The following is a 19,269-nucleotide window of genomic DNA, read 5'->3' as shown; positions in this document are numbered from 1 at the left end:
TAATTTATTTGCATCCTTTCTTAACAGTTCTGACAGGTGCTCACTATAAGCATCCAAAAGTAACATTGACTGAGAATATTTCAACCTAATATGTCTCTCCCAAATAGTTCTGTGTGGTTAAAAATAAATGAATATGGAGAAGTACCACATTACATGAGGTATTTTAAAAAGGATTCGAATATAGGATAACTCTTTTTACAGGAGAAAAGGTTTTTTTGGGATAAAAACTCTTACCTTGTATTTGGGCATACGTGGTACACTTGTGTGTATTTTTAACACAAATGGTAACATACTGTTTATCTCCTTTTCTATTATGTGCCTGTGTCTTGGAGATAGTTCCATATTAGTATCTGTCTTTTTAATAGGTGCGCAGTCTTTCATCATTTGGATGTACCATAATTTGTTTAGCCAGGCCCCCACTGATGGGCATTTAGTTTGTTTGCAATATTTTGCCATTACAAACAAGCTTTAATGAAGAGCCTTGTAAATAAACCATTTCATACATAAGCAAATTTTTCATTAAGATAAATCCCTAGAAGTGGTATTGTTGCATGAAAGGATCTATGCATTTAAAATTTCCAAGTTGACCTCCATAGAGGTTGTTCCATTTAACATTCCCACTAACAATATATGAGAGTGTTCGCTTGCCCACACCCTCACTAACACAGTTGTATTCATTTATTTGGGATTACAGTACTGTAATAAAAAACCCACCCCAACACTGATTTAAAAAAAATGTAGAAGAAAGGAACTCTAACAGGAATTCATGTGACGGTACAAAAGGTTATCCTAAAGTATCCATTGGCCAATGTAGTCCATATCTGCGGAACACTAAATATCTTTTCTGCATGTAGCGTCTCTTCATAGATTAGACCAGGCATGTTGCAAAGTTTGACAGAAAGCGATAACAGAAGCATTTCTTGGAATCCTGGGTTTCTCTTAGGCTAAAGATGTACATCTGGCCAAAGGAATTTTGTCTAACATCTGACTCTTTGCCAACCATATCATTATATGGAATTATGTTATGATCAGTTCACCAGAATTGCAAACAAGCTTTCCTACTCGTTTATGCGTAAACAAGACCGCAATTCCTTGTCCCTCTAGCTTTACGATGAATTCCAGATAAGGATTTAAGATGGCTTGAGAAAGCAAAGATATCATGTGGTGTATTTCTTCAGATTTATCTCTGTTACTCAGTGAAGTGCCCTGTTCTCCTTACCCTAATCTGAAGTTCCCATACTGAAGATGAATAGTTTGGAAAATCATTTCTTAAAGGACTTGATGAATACCAGCTTGGTTCAGGGAACCTGACAAAGCAGAATACAGCAGAGAACGCAGGGATAAATGCTGGGAATGAAACCTCTGACTTGTTTTCTTTTGTTCAGGGGAGAACAGAAGTGGCGTCTAGTGTCCTTATAGAAGTGGTTATTTGGGTAGGACCACCCACTCAAAAAAGTATTTGCTTCCTCATCTGATCTATTTTGGGCCACATAAGGTAGAGCACTGCTGTGAGGCACTAAATAGATGTGGTCTGAGCTTTATAACAGGCTTTGTGATGTAGGAGACTGAAAATACATTAGCATTTGTGAAGACCATTGTTTATGGAGCAATGGACAATGCTCTTTGTTCTACTTAATGCTCTTAAATGCACTGTGTTGTGTGCTGTCCCTTGTAAAGATGATGCCACTCAATCAACCACCATTAACAGAGTTGCACGTTAAGTTGTTTTTTTTTTCCAGCCTTAGTAATGCGCTTGTGTTAAGCCATCTGCCCCCCTTTCCTGTCCAGGCACTTTTGGAACCAAAGGCACACACTGTGAAACAGCTGCTTAGACTTAATGTTGGAGTGAGTAGCTGAGCGTTATCTGGCCTTTCCAGGGATTAAGCCCTGTAACTGTGGCCTCATTATCACTGGACTCCAACCCACTGAGCTCCCTGGCCCCACACTTATGATGCATTACAGCTCTATTTAAAATTAGATGACCATGAATACTCAGAGATAAGTCATACCCTAGCTAAAGAACAGAAAATTCCCTGTTCTGATTTATAATTCTAGTAATTAAAGCCTATACCATCTGGCCCCAGCTACATCCTGTGTACTTAGAAAAGTACTAAGATAACATTTTTTAACATATTTTTATTTTTAAAAAATTAAAGATTCATTTTTGAGAGGTAAATTATGCAAAAGAAAATGCTCTAAAACTCTCTCTGAAAGAGTTACTACATACAGTGGTAACACTGTTCTTCATCATTCCTGAGCCCTAAAGGATGTATGTATATATGCCTCAATGAATCAAGTAGATGTATGGTAGTCCCAAACAATATACATATCTATGTTTTTTCTGTATGTATTTTTACATATCAAATGCATTAATATAGTGAGGTAATTTCTAAATAAGGGCCCACAAATAGTAATTGTAACTTAAATATTCAGCAAAAGATAAAGTCCAGTCCTAAGAACTAACCCTAGGCCAAGTCCCAGCCACATGATCAAATCTTAATTGAGTAGGGGAACAGAAGAACCATCTCGTATGGTTATGCCAAAGGAATCAAACACGGGGACAAACTAAATAGCCTAAAAGGGGCACATGTATTAAGTGAGCAGAAAATTAGAGGCAAAATTTTTGGGAGGCAACTTAGCATAGTAGAAACAAACGTGGGCTTGGAATATATACCACGCTGGTTCTTAGCATTGATGTAAAAATGCTAAAGATCTATAACGAAACATGAAATGGTGGTTAAGAGCACAGCTGTGGGGTTAAACTGATGCAGCTCAGCTGCTGACTAATAATCTTGGGAAAGCTACTTAACAGTTCTCAGTTTCAATTTCCTCATTTGTAAAATGGGTCTAACAGTATTTACCTCATACGATTGTATAGGGTGAGCATTAAAGGAGATCATTCATTTATAGATAACCTGGCAGAGAGGAAGGCTCAAAAAATGAGTTCGCTTTTCTCATAGCAGCAGCAGCAGAAGTAGATGTGGAAAATAACCATCCTAAATGGGGATTAAGTCCCTGACTTGACCCCATCAGCACCAGATTTATACTTGTAAAATCTTAAATGTGAATACTGCCCGTCCTCCTGGCTCCCTCACTCTTACTACCACTAGTCTCCTCTAGGACCTCAATGAGCCCTCTAGACCTTTCTTGCCCCCTTTTTTTTTTTATCTCACTGTCCATGAGCACCTTCCTAGTTTCATGTCCTGCCCTTATTTTCATCCTCCAATTCATTTCCACATTGAAATCAGAGTGACTTATCTAAATTGTAAGGCCTACTGTTGCCGGCTTGACAACTACTCATGATCATGGCTTAACATTAGCTCTTACCAGGAAACATCAAAACCTGAAGAATATTGCTGATAATTAAACTGGCTTACCTTGTGAGGAAAGGGAGCAATAGTGAATTGTTTGCTTCTTTCTAGACCCTTTGGGCTAGATGCCAGTGTTTCCATTTGAGTATTAAGTGCTTGGCCAGGTCAGGGAGAGACTGTTGATAAAGCATCTAATCTTATGCCAAGAAACCAGCAGCACTCAGCGTACTGTAATTGATGATGAGACCCAAAGATTGAGCAATCTGTTGGTTTAATGTTTTTTGAGCCATAGTATAAGTTAACTGAAAGATTTGTAACTCGGAGTTAGAAGATCTTTGTTACTAGCTGTGTCGTCTTGGGCATATCCCTCCTACTCTCTGGCCTTCAGATTTCTCATCTGTAGTGAGGGAGTTCAACTGGATGATCTCTCTTTTCTCCTTAGTCCTGATAATGCATGATTTCTTTGTACCACCTGAGGGAGTGAGGTTTGGAATAAACAGAATCCCCATCATAAACAAATGTTCTTCCTACAACAATCTGGCTTCAATTTAACTGAAATGGAGGGATGGTAAGAATGAATGCAATTAACTGATTAGCATAAAAATCAAATTGACCTTATTGACTGTTTTAACACACCACCACTAATATGCCGAAGAATTAGTTCTAACCCCCATCTTTGTTAGTTTGATTTCTGACTGCCCTATGTCAAAAAGTGCTGCATGGTACAGACTTCTTTATTTAAGTGAATTTAAGTTTTGGTTTTATACTCCTGTCTGTCACAAAGCTAATCAGTGTGGCACCTTGTTGGCTCAAAGGTTGTTTCCTTAGGAGTCTACACTACTGTACTTCAATTATTATACCCATCAAAATGTATTTATTAAATAATAGTTTATCTTCTCATTCTTTATTCAGTTAAGAAAATTAAAAATGCATATAACTGCTGCTTAGAGGTTTTGAGCAGCATGAGATAGCTGAAGTAATCACAAGTTGAGATAATTCTAGTTAAAAGGAAACATGATATTTTAGTTAGCTTTACCTTATTGAATTTCTGTTATGATTTTTAAAACATCCAAATATCTTGAAAACTCCCATGTACTTAAAGAGATTCGTATTGCTGTACAAACTACAATGTGGGGCCATAATATAATGAATATATTAGGGAATAATCAACCAAATAATAACAACAAATATTACTGTTATTATTATTGCTAGTATTTATTGGGCAATTACTATATGCCAGGCCTGGTTTTAAGCACTGTATACATATTCACCCAGAATATTACCTCCTTTAATTCTCACAATTACATTATGAGGTAGGTATTATTATTGTCCTCATTTTACAAATGTGAAAACTGAGCCACAGACAGGTTAAATTACTTACCCAGGGTCACACAAGTAGTAAGTTTTAGGATTTGAACCCAGGGAGGTTTGAGTGGATGGGGGCGAGAGCTACTGTTCTTAACCCAATAGTGGGCAATGAGAGTGCTTTAATAGATGAATAAGAGAATGAGATTGACATAGTACCAATTGAATCTTAAATTGTTGGAATACGGAAAGACATCAGAGAGTTGTTAGGGCTGCTAAGATGGAGCTAGGAAGAAGGGTACTGAGTTTTACTCTGCAGTTTAGTACCTGAGTTTGTGCATTTGAGCTGAGGATTCTACAAAGGCTGGAAGATGGACAAACGAATAACTGATTGATCATAGCAGTGAATTCGAACAACCTAACATGGGGTAGGGGTGAGAAAGATATTGCCATTTCCAGACAGGGAACAAGGGTGGGAGGGGAGGAAAAATGGCTCCCACTGGATGATTGCACACATGCAGTAAGGTGGAAGAAGAGGAAATGGGGAGACACACTTGTTTTTGAGTTAATAACTGTTGATGCTATAGGGTTTTAGGGCCTGTAAACCTCTTTGGATTAGGGGTTTTTGTAATTCTATACTACTGAGTGCCGTAAAACCCAGGATATTGGGATTCCAGGATTAGGACTCTAGCAATTTTAAGACAATGAAAATCTGAGGCAGTGGGGGACAGAAAACCAAGGATTTGAAAAGTAAAGCTCTAGAGATGTTGAACACTAATCCCCGTTGCACTCCGAGTCAATCGCAATTTTAGCCCCAAGGACAGTGGAAATGGGCTTGAGTGACTGAGGGTCGGGGATGATGAATACGGGAAGTCCACCTGGGTAGGAATTTTTGGATCTCCCTCCCTAGCTTTAACTGGAGCAGCTCCCACTTTGTTTTATTTTATTTTTTTTATAAAGTGAGAGCTTCTGCATATGGTTTCATTTGATAAAGGTGTTCCAAGCTTAGAGGAAAAAGGCAAAAACACTGCCCTTGGAAAAAAAAGATGCAGAGCCTCTAAAAAACAATCCAGTAGGTCACCCTCAGGCTTTGCCCTTTTTGAAAATAAGAACAGACACCAGCAAAGGATACTTTGGCTGGGGGATTAGGAGGGCCCAACTAACAACTCAGTGAATCAGTCATTCCCCTATCACAACAACAACAAATGATAATAACAACAGTTACCTTATTGAACACCAACTCTGATCTGAGCACAGGGCTAAATGCTTATATGCATTGTGCCCAGGGCTTTGAACTGGTTCATATCTGTTTTGATCCCCTGCTGAGGATTTGCATTTCAATACCAGATGTACTGAATCAGAGTGTCCATTTTAACAAAATCTCCAGAAGACTCACCTGGGGATCTTATTAAAATGTACATTCTGATTCAGTATATCTGGCGTGGAAATGCAGATTCTCAGCAGGGGGTCAAACCGGACCAAACCAGTTAGAAGCCCTGATTGTGCCATTGGATTCTCTGCAGTCCTATGAGATAGGTAGTTATTATCGCATTTTTCAGATCCTGTCACTCTTTTACATCTGAAGGAATTGGGCAAGTGGCCTAAATATGTAGAAATAAACCAAGTAAAGGCATGTTTGAATCCTATTTTGCAATTTGATTTAAGTAGTTCTTCAGTGCTCATTGCAGCTGAAATACACACCACATGAGGGTGATCTATACCTTTGAACTCCAAACAATTCTGAGTTCAAAAGGACGGATCACAAAGTGGCCCCTGAAGTCAGGAATACTTGATAGCCTATTGCAAGAGAGAAGGTTTTTATGTAGATTTAAGTAGAATAAGAAAAGTTTTCATTACGGTAAGGAAGAAAGTTTTATTGAAATTGTATATTTGCTTGAAAAGATATTTAATTTGTTCATTCAACAATTACTTACTGAGCACCAACTATGTTCTCTGAAACCAGAATCTCAAATGTACAAAATTGAGATACTGGTTTGTTTGATATAAGCTGCAAGCCTAAGGAATTTCTGAAATTACCAAATCCTGACTGAGATGGTGGTACCTGTTAAGTGTGCTATTTCAGTGTAGTTCTCATAGATACTTTGAATACCCAACCAGAGCGAGGAGGGCAGTAAGACTTTGTAGATTCTAGATCATGGAATTAAAGAACCTTAGAAATAAAATAGCCTAGTGCCTGTATTTTACAGGTAGGAGAGTGAGATGGACTTGAATTATAAGCTGTATTACCTTGAGCAAGTTATATTACCTCTCTAAGCCTCAGATTCCTTGTCTATGAGATGGGGATAATAATAACAATTGCCTTATAGAAATATGGTATGGGTTAAATAAATTACATGAAATTGTTAGTACAGTGTTTGACACATGCAATATGCTCAATATATTTTTATTGTTACTGTGATCACTATATTCCATGTGAGGGGACTGAAACCCAGAGAGGGGAAGAGACTTGTTAAGGTCATATAACTTGTTGATATTAGAGCAAATGTTAGAACTCAGATCTCTACTAATAGTCAAATATTCCTTATACTACACCACCCATTTTATTCCTTGAGAACAGGTAATACAAAATTTCTAGGCTCATCCAGAGAAAAGAAGGGAGAAGAATTATAAGGAAGTAACTGAAGTAAGGAAAGAATTCCTGGACTCAGAAAGCAAAACAGCTGAAGATAGAGAACAAGGGAGAAACAACAATTACCAGAAAGTTTAGATAGCAGTGTTGGGGCATTACAATAGGACTGATCTCTATGCTGATTCCCTTTTTTTTTATCAAGAAATTGACTACTAGTTTTCTTTGGGGGAAAATGTTCAGAATGCATGTGTGCTTCACAGAAACTGACCACGAATTCAGCTTTACTAGGTAATTTTTATTTGCAATCAAGGGAACCCTATAATTTAAGTCAGAATGGAAGCCTGAGCCTTCCAAGCACGAGACTTCCAAGACTTAAAAGAATTAGATTTTAAAAGTATATTGAATTGCAGTGAAACCACAGAATAGAAGCTGTTGAAAAATGTAGCAAAAAGAAGAAAAATGGCTCAATAGTAAAGCCACATTGATAATACAGTACAGATAACAGCACTGAGAATGATTGGTTTGTTAGATCAAGATATCCTTAAAAATTAGAAATGCATGAGAAAAGCCACTCTGTCCCTATGATAAAAATGAAGTTATAGTTACCTAAGTAAAAGATGCTATCTTATGTCCTAAACTATATTTTGGTTTAATTAGAAGCCTGCAGTGATGGTTGTTGTAATATCCAAGGAGAATCCAAAATATTCAAGAAGTTTCCCTAAAGGAGCAAGATTGACTTGGGCAATTCATTATGGCATAGTGCCATGGCGTAGACTGGCACCAGAAAGTCTGACATGTTCCTAGCCCCCCAAAAGGGACACATCATGGTTGTTTCAGGTTCAGTTACTATGTAATACAGTTTTCCTTTTCTACTATATCATTTAATCTTGACTTTGCTAAATTTCCTCTCCTGAAAATAATTATATGTTTTATTTGAAATAAAACATACCAGCAACACCTTGATTGCTCATTAATTTGGTCATTTTCACCTTCACAGGGCATCAGGTACTGTTTATACAGCACTAGACATTGCAACAGGACAAGAGGTAAGTGCTGACATTCAATCCTGAACTTTATTATCCTTTATTCATATATATTAGGTTTCCTCTTTGATGGCATCTACACCTGAAAAAATTCGTACTCAAGAGAGCTCATCCCTAAACCAGGTAGAACTGGGTTGACATGGAAGTTAACTTCACTAATGTCCAAAGCACATGAAGTGGAAGGATCATTCATGAATGACCAGAAGAAAAAGAGCATGGGGTTGTGGCACAGAGAATGAGCTTAGTAGATAAAGAATGTGTACGCCTTGCTCTGCGTCCCCCCAAAATATGGATATTTGTCTTGATTCTAGTGATTGTAATTTACTCTTGTATTTCAATTGTCATTCAGGTGGCCATAAAGCAGATGAACCTTCAACAGCAGCCCAAAAAGGAATTAATTATTAATGAAATTCTGGTCATGAGGGAAAATAAGAACCCCAATATTGTTAATTACTTAGATAGGTAAGTATTTTCTCTCACTATGGTCTTAGGGTTTTTTTTTTTTTTTTGATAGCATGCAATTTTTTGTCAAATTATTTTACTTGGAGTTTATTCATTTAACATTCATTCTTCAAATCTGTCTTAAAATGCTACAAAGTAGATGAGTATCAGATCTGTTGCTAAGCTTGCACCCACTTAATCTTTATTCACCCATAAAACACTTGAAGAAACACGTTTTATGGTCTTGATTCTAAACATGAGCAGTTTGGGTAGTTTCCTTTTCAAGGTCGTGACTCCACGTTGGCAGGAAATAGACTACTGCATATGGGCGAGGGCAGTGGTGTTTTGAACATTTCATCGAGTGTTTGTGTGGAGCCACTACAGTCTCTGGGGGCTGACATGTAGAAGGCTGACTATAATGGCCCTGCTTTAATGGGTGCTTTTTTGTGATTAACTGACAGTGAGGTCTAGGGAATTGAGACTTTAATCTCAAACCTTTTTCCTATACCAGGTAATTAATGTCTCTTTCATCAGTGGTATTAACAATGGGTTATAAATAGGCCTTTAAAGACAGCACTAACTCTTCACTTGTGAACATGTCTCATTCAATTTCAATAAGTGTTTGTTTAGCTCCACTGTGCTATGTACTTGAGAGGGGTGGGGATTCAAAGGAAATAAGACAAGTTCTTCAAACTCAATGAACATGTGGTCTTGCTTTCTGTGTTTCAGGCCAGGTAGACCCGTGATACAGAGAGAGGAAAAAAGGGGATGGGGGCGGGGGTAAGGTCCAATTTTACAGTCTAGTTCAGAGTTTCATAAAGTATAGTTTAAGGACCACTCATAGCAGAACCACCGGAGGTACTCGTAAATAATGCAAATTTCTGGGGCCCTCTATATAACTAGAGGTGATAGGGCCTGTAATTTTCATTTTTAACAGCCTTTAATGGGTACTGTAATTTGAGAATCACTAGATACAAAGTCTTGCTTCATGTTGACTTGGGCCTTTGAGCAGGGCTGAAACGTTGGGGTTATTCAGTTCATTATGATCTATCACTCTTGCTGAGCAGGGGCAGAGAGTCCTGATAATACTGCTAAAGTGCCTTTAGATGGTCCCAGATGATTTGAGTAATCTCATGTTCCCTTTGCCTAAATTGTATGGCTGGGGAGACCTTTGTCCTCATATCTTATCACTTGGGGCATATCCCTTAAAGACTACATAAAGATGATGAGCATGGCACAACTGACTTCTGTTAGAACAAAGACCTCAGCACAGTAAATCTGTTGTAAACATGAGTCTTTTTGATTTGGCAGCTCCCTGAAAACATTTTAGTAATTAATTAAGTAGACTCCAAAATAATGCTGAGATTTGAATAAATATCATATAACTCTGGGCACCATGGGCTGGTTCAATCCCAGAAGTGAACATTATGACTTGAGTTATCCAAATAGGCTATTCTCTGCTCCTATTCGCTGAAACTAGCTTTTACTATGGCATGACTGGCAATAGTCACCAAAGGCCTCTTCACTCTTTTCCATTGTCTTTGGTGCACAGTCAAATCTGCCAGTCATATCTGATGATCCTTTGATTTTCCCATGCATATTCTCTTCTACCAGTAAGGAGGTATCTCATTATCACCACCATTACTATTTTCTTGTTATTTAATATGATCAAATGCAGAGACTAACTGCAAATCTCATTCTTAATGGGAATATAACAGAGTCCCCACTTCCTTAGGCCTGAGACAAAGTCTTTTTCTTTTCTTATTATAGCTATTTAGTGGGTGATGAACTATGGGTAGTCATGGAATACTTGGCTGGTGGCTCTTTGACTGATGTGGTCACGGAGACCTGTATGGATGAAGGACAGATAGCAGCTGTCTGCAGAGAGGTAAGAAAATAAGAGTGTTTCTAGCTGACAAGAACACGAAAATTGGCAGTTCTCAATCTCTCATTATTCACAATGTTTTTATAACATCAGAGTAATAACAGCACATCTTTTCTACCTCCCCCCACAAAAAAGTTTGAAGAGTCTAACCTCATTTTAAATCCTAACTTAATAGCACTCCCCTGCACTCTTCTCCCCAGCTCCTTTTTGTTTTAGTTGCTTTTCTCTGGATCCCTCCAAGTTCTACTACACCACATATTAATCCCTCATGCTGTAATCTCAGCGAACACAGAATAACAGTGATGTTGGCATGGGGCTTCTTTCTGATTTGGGGGAATTATTACATGATAGATATGTTGTCCTGCATGTGATCCATGTAAATATACAGACCATGTCATCATCTCATCATTATGCAAGGTCTTCCTTGAGCCCAGAAAGTAGTTGGTTTCACGTTTAAATCTGGATATCCGTCATAGTTGCTTTTCACTTTTAAATGTGGATCTGAGGGCCTGTCTCTTTTCCAATAACAGTGTGATACCCTTAGTTTCAAGCTAAATTCAGGATGTTTTCATTATATTTCTTTTTTCACTATTAAAAAAGTAACACGCTTCTCACGGGAGTCTCATCTTGGGCATTACCACGTACCCCATTCATTGTGGTCAGGTTTCCTGTAGAGTCAAGTAGGAATTCTGACCCACTGAAACTTGAAAACCAATGTTAGGGAAGAAAATTTTTTTATCTAACCTTTACTTGTTCTTTACTTTAAATTGTTCCCTTAAATTCCCTCTTCCTTGCTCTCCTCATTTCACTTCCCCCTCCCCAAACATGCACACATATCCATCAAGCATATATTTTCTCTTCCTGCAATAAATCGAACTTATAGTCCTTCAGGAGAATAGATTACCCTGAGACTGGTTTCCATCTTCTAGTATTACAGTACAGAGCCATTTCCAAATGAGTGTAGATGGTTACTTCATAGCCTCGGAGTGGTTCCCAAGTCTAGCCATCCACCAGAAACATCTGGAACAGTTGTTTTAAATGCAGATTCCTCAGCCTCCAGCCCTACTGCATCAAATCATATCGTGTAAGCAGAAGCTCACTGTGTATGAGGCCAAGCTGAATCTTTATCCTCCAGATAACTAGGTCAAAGTATGATCACGTTAATGGGTTAGTTTGGTTGTATTAATGATTACTTATCATGGCCATCACTTTTCATGTCCCAGTCTTCATAGGATACTTGGGAACCTTTATATGTATAATGCTAGGTAACATCACTGATTTAAGTGGTCATGTGATTTCAAAGTGGTGTTGAAATATTTAGTAATCTATTTCACTTGACAACATAAAATTATACCCTTGATCAAAATTTATCTAGAAATGAAACGTAATTTTTTTTATTCTTTGTGATATAATAGAACTTTTTTTTCCTGATTCAACAGTGCCTCCAAGCATTGGATTTCTTGCACTCAAACCAAGTGATCCACAGAGACATAAAGAGTGACAATATTCTCCTCGGGATGGATGGCTCTGTTAAATTGAGTAGGTATTTTGGTTCAGATCGTGTTTGAGAGACTATCAGAGAATTTCTAATCTATTACTGTCTATCTTGAGAAGATAACGGCCATTGAAAGTGATTGATTTGAAGGCACTTATAGCCCTGTTTGAAATAAAGGATTTTTCTAACACTGTGTGCCCTGTAGATCATGACCAGAGTTTTTGGATTTAATATTTCAGAATTTCTAGTGACTTCCCTTGGCTCAATGACAAATGTCTACTTAGAAAACTGACAGATTCTGTAAGATTGAGGGAGCCGTGAGGTCTGGAACAATGATGCCACATCAGCCAGTTATTCCAGACCCTTTTAAAACCAGGACCAGCTGACAGGTAACAAAAGGATGTGAGCTAGGCAGTTGTGGAAGCTTGGTATCTAACAAAGGAAGGTACAGCCGTATCTCAACGTGACCTATTATAAAAGGAAAGCAGTTTGAGCTGATTTTAACTGTCTGTTCTTCTCTGCAGCTGATTTTGGGTTCTGTGCCCAGATCACCCCTGAGCAAAGTAAACGAAGCACCATGGTGGGAACCCCCTATTGGATGGCACCTGAGGTGGTAACTAGAAAAGCTTATGGTCCGAAAGTTGATATCTGGTCTCTGGGGATTATGGCAATTGAAATGGTGGAAGGCGAACCCCCTTACCTTAATGAAAATCCACTCAGGGTAAGTTAGAAAAGAATTCTGGTACCCCACTCCAGAAAAGGGGAAAGGCTAAATGTCATTCTGTACCTCCACCAAAAAGTACCTGGGATGGGCTCTTTCCTGGAACAGATGACATAGAAACCTAAAGTTATAATTTTCAAAGTTACTGTGAGCTATTTTCGGTTGATCTTAAGATATTGCAACACTTTTCAAAAGGGTTTGTTATTAGTATTTCTAATTACAGGGGTCTTTAAAATTCTTTAGTTTTACATTCTGATGTAAAAAATGTGCTTTTTTTTTCTTTAAAGCAAGATCTGGGATGAAAGAATTTTTTATCCTATGCCATGGTTAAATGATCTATCTAGGAAATACTTTATAATTACTTTTTAAGTGTAAATAAATGCATTTCCACAGCTATAATTTTCAAAATCCGATTTTGTTTCATTATCAGTAATGATTTATCGTGCAGCAACAGCTTGCTGGGTATTGAATGGAACACAGAGATAAACACAGCTCCGGCCTGGTGAGATCACAAATTTAATTAGACTGTCAAGTAGGAAATAAATGGCAATAGTTTGGGTTGGGTAGGTCAGTTTGCTACTACAGAATCGGAGGTTTGATCTTCACGTGGTCCAGTTACCTCCACAAAGAGAAAAGCTCCATTTTGTAGCCTAACCCCACCATCTTTTATTCAGAAATATACTGTTGATCATGAGGGGGAAAAGGCACAGGAGTAGCAACAAAATGGCTTGCTCAAGTGCAGAAGTAAGCCAGCAGCTGTTCTGTTGTATACACCCTAAGGGTGGGCCGCAAGCTGTGTAGTTGTATTATATAAAGGGCATCACATTGAAGAAAGAGGAAATATACAGACTCAAATTCTCCTCTCAGAAACCCATGCACAGTGCCAGTGCCAAAAGCATCGTGCATATTGTGTCATTACTATTAAGTCTAAAAATGAACTTTACCGTTGGTATATAGAAATCATTGTCCTGAGTAGATGGTTAGATGTTTTCAGGTAAAGCTTGTAAAATCCACATTCAAGGCAACTACACATGACTTTCTGTACGTGTACAGAAGCCTAGAAACAGATGGCCTAGTTGTTTTTGCAACTGAATATTTTGCAATGGGGAGCTGCAGTCTCTATGTATGGAATGGGAAACAGCCTCCTTCTCCTAATTCCTTCCTGGTACTTGGCCTCTTGTCCTCGTCCCTGCAGTGCTTAGAAAACAACAGATAGGACTGAAAGCCCCACTGAATGCCCTCGGCTGTTGTTCTGGTCTCACAAGACAATCTGGATGTGAGATGTGCACACTGATTAGCTGCCTACAGGGCTGAGGGAAGAGCAAGGGCATTTTCTCACCGCTTGTGAGTCGGCTCTTCATGAATTTAATCAAGCCCACCCCTGACCTGTGGACCAGCACATCAAGATAATTACATGGGTTTTCCTTATTGTTTAACCACCTTTGCCCATTAAGAAATAGCAGTGAAAGAACACATTGGGCCTCTCGTTTCCATGGTTTTCCTCCTCTAAATCTCTGGAGTTTGGAAGCACTAAACGGATTATGGCAATTTTGCTTTTTGCCTTCTAATGAGTAATTTACAACCTGCAGCATTTAAGGATTAAATAAATGGCTCTGCCAAGCAACTGGTTTCAGTAATACATTTATTACCTTCTTCAGTTCCCCAATGACGATTGATCGCTCTTTAGCTAGGCTGCTAATTGTTAGGAAAAAAAAAAAGAAGTTTTAATCTTTATAGGCATCTCCTAGCCTGTGATCAGAACTCATAATAGCTTGTCTCTTCAAATTCACGGTCTTGTATCTAAACACGTGCTTGCAGATTAACAAACCACCAGGTCAGGGAAGCCTACACTAAAAAAAAAAAAAAAAAAAAAAAAAAGGCTATAACAAAAAGACCTGTCAGAAAGACCACCCTGTGGGATTCCACTGATAAGGATTTACTCTCACCTTGCTCATTTGCTCTTCATGTGTGATCAACCTCCGATTAATCAATCAACAAGTCCGTACTGAGTCAGCCCTATTCTGGGAGTATCTCTCTGCTGGGTGCCATGAGTACTTTTTTAGTTTGGATTTCAAATATGCTATCCTCATTTTCTCTTAAAGAAAACATAATGTTTCAGGGTATATGCCCTTACCTGGAATTTGAAAAATATAATTACTGAAACCCTGGGGAGATTGAGGAGAAGAAGATAGGAAATGAGCCTGTAGGAAGCCTGCATTTATTTTGGAACCTGGTGACCAGGCCAGAGCTTTATTCAGGAGGACTATAAAAGAGGACTAGGTTAGTCCTTTCTTTAAACTTCTTCCAATATTACCACCCAACTACCACTTTAGGCTTTGAGGGAGAAAGAAGGAAATAAGTAGAAAGAATACACAGCGGTAGAGGGTGGCATGTTGATGTGATAAGAATTCGATCCATGTAGCCAGGCAGATCTGGACGTGTCCTGGCTCCACAACTTGCAAGCTCTCTGACCTTTGGAAAATCACTTAAAAGTTTCCTAAGCCTATTTTCTATCTGTAAAATGAGGATGGTATCTATTTTTCAGTTAATGTGAAAATTTAAGTGAAATAATGTATGTAAATCGCCTAACTCATTGTCAAGGGCATAATAGGAGATGATAGATGGATCCAAAACACCAAACCCATTGCTGTTGAGTCGATTCCAACTCATAGTGACCCTGTAGAACTGCCCCATAGGGTTTCCAAGGAGCACCTGGTGGATCCAAACTGCTGACCTTTTTGTTAGCAGCCTAACGCCTAACCACAGTGCCATCAGGGCTCTAGATAGATAAAAAAAAAAAAAAGATAGATAGATAGATAGTAGGAAATCTCTGTATCAATAGAAAAGGAAAATGGGAAAGGATGCTTAGAGTGCTTTTTACCCATTCACAAAGGGAGATTGGATTCCCCATTCCCTCAAGAATTTTCCCTCCCCCCTCGCTGCACCCCCATTGCCCTTGGAGAGTGGAGGGCTCTGCATAGTTCATTCAGTACAGTTACCATAAGCAGGTGACACTGAACAGAAGTTAAAGGTATAGTCTGGGGCTATACATTTGAAGGTCATTTACATTTTGTCTTAGTCATCTAGTGCTGCTATAACAGAAATACTACAAGTGGATGGCTTTAACAAAGAGAAATTTATTCTCACAGTTTAGGAGGTTAGAAGTCCGAATTCAGGGCGCCAGCTCCAGAGGAATGCTTTCTCTCTCTGTCGGCTCTGGCAGAAGGTCCTTGTCATTAATCTGGCCTAGGAGCTTCTCAGTGCAGGGACCTTGAGTCCAAAGGACATGGTCTGCTCCACATTCTTCTTGGTTGGTGGTAATGAGGTCCCTCTCCTCTCTTCTCACTTCTCTCTTTTATATCAAAAGAGAATGACTCAAGATACAGCCTAATCCTGTAGATTGAGTCCTGCCTCATTAACACTATTGCCTGTAATCCTATTTTAGTATCATTATAGTGGTTAAGATTTACAAAACATAGGATAATTATATCAGGTTGAAAATGGAGGACAGCCACAGAATACTGGGAATCATGGCTTAGCCAAGTTGACACATATTTTGGGGGAACACAATTCAATCTGTAACACATTCTGATGTGACTTTTTTGTATCTTTGTTGTGCACTTTACGACTGAGCAAACCCTCTATGAATATTATACATACCTGTTAACATATTGTTGATGCAAGGAATTAGCTACTTTTCCCTCCTAGTTATAAGGGGGATAGGATTTTTCTTTTTTATTGTGACTTTTTTTTTTTAGGTGAAGGTTTACAGAGCAAGTTAGTTTCTCATTCAATAGTTTATATACAAATTGTTCCGTAACATTGGTTGCAACCCCCACAATGTGTCAACACTCTCCCTATTACCACCTTGAGTTCCCCATTGCCATTTGTCTGGTTTTTCTGCCCCTTCCTGTTTTCTTATCTTTAATTTTGGGCAGACGTTACCCTTTTGGTCTTATAATGATGATTGTTCTAAGGAGCACTTCCCTCACAGGTGTTATTGTTTATTTTATAGGCCTGTATATATTATCTAGGAAACCCTGGTGGAGTAATGGCTAAGTGCTACCACTGCTAACCAAACTTTCGGCAGTTCAAGTCCACCAGGCGCTCCATGGAAACTCTCTGAGGCAGTTCTACTCTGTCATATAGGGCCGCTATGAGTCGGAATCAACTCGACGGCAGTGGGTTTGGGTTTTTTTTTTTTGGGGGGTATATTATCTGGTTGAAAGGTGATCTCCAGGAGTGGCTTCAGTTCCAAGTTAGAAGGGTGTCTAAGGGCCATAGTCTCAGGCATCCCTCCAGTCTCTCTTGGACCAGTAAATGTGGTCTTTTTTATGAATTCGAATTTTGTTCTACATTTTTTTCCCCTACTCTAACCACAATCTTCTATGGTGGTCCTAGTCAGAGTGTTTGGTGGTGGTAGCCAGGCACCATCTAGTTCTTCTGGTCTCAGGCTAGTGGAGGCTGTGGTTCCTGTGGTCTTTTAGCCCTTTGGATGGATTGTTTCCTTGAGTCTTTGGTTTTCTTCACTCTCCTTTGCTCCAGAAAGAGAGACCAATAGTTGTATCTTAGATGGCCACTCACAAGCTTTAAAGATCCCAGATGCTCTTCACCAAAGTAGAAGGTAGAATGTTGTCTTTATGAACTACATTATGCCAATTGACCTAGATGTCTCCCGAGACTATAGCCCTTAGCCTTCAACCCTAGTTACTCAGTCCCTTGAGGTGTTTGGTTACGTCTAGAATGTTTCCATGACTGTGGCCCTTGTGCTCTATTATATATATACAGCACATACACATATGTATGTAGAAATATCCACAGCCAAACCTATATATGCACATGGGTATACTCCCATACACCCTTCCACATCTGTTCAGCATACATATCTACCTATGTCTTCACTTGTAAATTATTGTTTGTCATTACTGTTGTTGTAGGATTGTATATGTTATACAATTTGCCATTGTTGCCTTTTGTTCTTGCATACCTCTCAGCATCTTCCCTTGCCTTGGTCATATTGTGCTGACTTCCCCCATATTGCATACTGCCTTTCCCTTCACCAAATTTAAGACATGTCTACTCTCTAGTTCGTGATTTTCCCTCCTTCCCCCTTCCATCTCTGGTGACCATCAAAAAATGTATCTTTCTGTGTGTAAACCTTTTTCTTGACTATTTATAATAGTGGTATCATACAATATTTGTCATTTTGTGATTGACTTATTTCACTCAGCATAATGTCCTCCAGATTCATCCATGTTGTGAGATGTTTCACAGATTCACCATTATTCTTTATCACTGCATAGTATTCCATTGTGTTTATGTACCACAGTTTGTTTATCCATTCATCCATTGATGGGCACTTAGGCTGTTTCCATCTTTTTGCTCTTGTGAATGATGCTGCAGTAAACATGGGTGTGCATATGTCTACTCTTGTCACAGCTCTTATTTCCCTAGGATATATACATAGTGGGATTGCTGGATCATGTAGTATTTCTATTTCTAGCTTTTAAAGGAAATGCCATACTATTTTCCATAGTGGTTGTACCATTTTACATTCCCGCCATCAGTGTTTAAGAGTTCTAATCTGACAACCTCGCCAGCATTTGTTGTTTTCTGTTTTTTTAATCAGTGCCATTATTGCTGGGGTGAGATGGTATCTCATTGCAGTTTGATTTACATCTCTCTAATAAAACAATTTTTTTTTTTTAATGGCTAATGATCATATAAGCATCTCTTCATGTCTTTTTTAGCCACCTGAATGTCTCCTTTGGTGAAGTGTCTGTTCATGTCCTGTGCCCATTTTTTAATTGGGTTGTTTGTCTTTTTGTTGTTGAGGTGCTGAAGTTTTCTATAAATTTTAGAGATTAGAACCTTGTGGGATATGTATAGCCAAAATTTTTCCCCACTCTGTGGGTTCTCTTTTTATTCCTTTGGTGAAATCTTTTGATGAGCGTTAGTGTTTCATTTTTAGGAGATCCTAGTTATCTAGTTTATCTTTTGATATTTGTACTTTTTTAGTTATATTTGATATTCTATTTATGCCTTATGTTAGGTTCCCTAGCATTGTCTCTCTTCTTTCTTCTGTGATCTTTATAGTTTTATGTTTCACATTTAGGTCTTTGATCCATTTTGAGTTAGTTTTTGTGTGTGGTATGAGGTATGGATCTTGTTTCATTTTTCTGCAAATGGATTTCCAGTTTTGCCAGCACCATTTATTAAAGAAACTTTCTCTTCCCCATTTAATTTACTTTGACCCTTTGTCAAAGATCTGTTGTCCACGCATGGACAGATTTACTTCTAGGTTCTCAGTTCTGTTCCATTGGTCTGTTTGTCTGTTATTGTACCAGTACCAGGCTGTTTTGACTACTGTGGCTGTATAGTGGATTCTGAGATTAGGGAGTGCAAGGCCTTCTACTTTGTTCTTCTTCTTCAGTAATGCTTTGCTTATCAGGGACCTCCTTCCCTTTCATGTAAAGTT

General features: G+C 38.5%; 1 protein-coding gene across 6 annotated transcripts in view; it reads left to right on the top strand.

Moving 5' to 3' along the window:
- The window catches only part of PAK3 (p21 (RAC1) activated kinase 3), a 297,238-nt gene that overhangs the window by 252,510 nt on the left and 25,459 nt on the right, over window positions 1-19,269 (top strand). For all 6 annotated transcript variants that reach the window (XM_049872069.1, XM_049872068.1, XM_049872067.1 and 3 more), the window contains 5 exons: window positions 8,204-8,252; window positions 8,599-8,711; window positions 10,461-10,578; window positions 12,015-12,114; window positions 12,595-12,791. In XM_049872069.1, coding sequence (XP_049728026.1) covers window positions 8,204-8,252; window positions 8,599-8,711; window positions 10,461-10,578; window positions 12,015-12,114; window positions 12,595-12,791 — 577 coding nt within the window. The remainder of the gene's footprint in view (window positions 1-8,203; window positions 8,253-8,598; window positions 8,712-10,460; window positions 10,579-12,014; window positions 12,115-12,594; window positions 12,792-19,269) is intronic.

The sequence above is a fragment of the Elephas maximus genome, chromosome X (genome assembly GCF_024166365.1).
Source record: "Elephas maximus indicus isolate mEleMax1 chromosome X, mEleMax1 primary haplotype, whole genome shotgun sequence".
In the NCBI taxonomy this organism is placed as follows: domain Eukaryota; kingdom Metazoa; phylum Chordata; class Mammalia; order Proboscidea; family Elephantidae; genus Elephas; species Elephas maximus.
The sequence above is the reverse complement of the archived record's forward strand: the minus strand, read 5'-3'. Positions and strand labels throughout refer to the sequence as shown.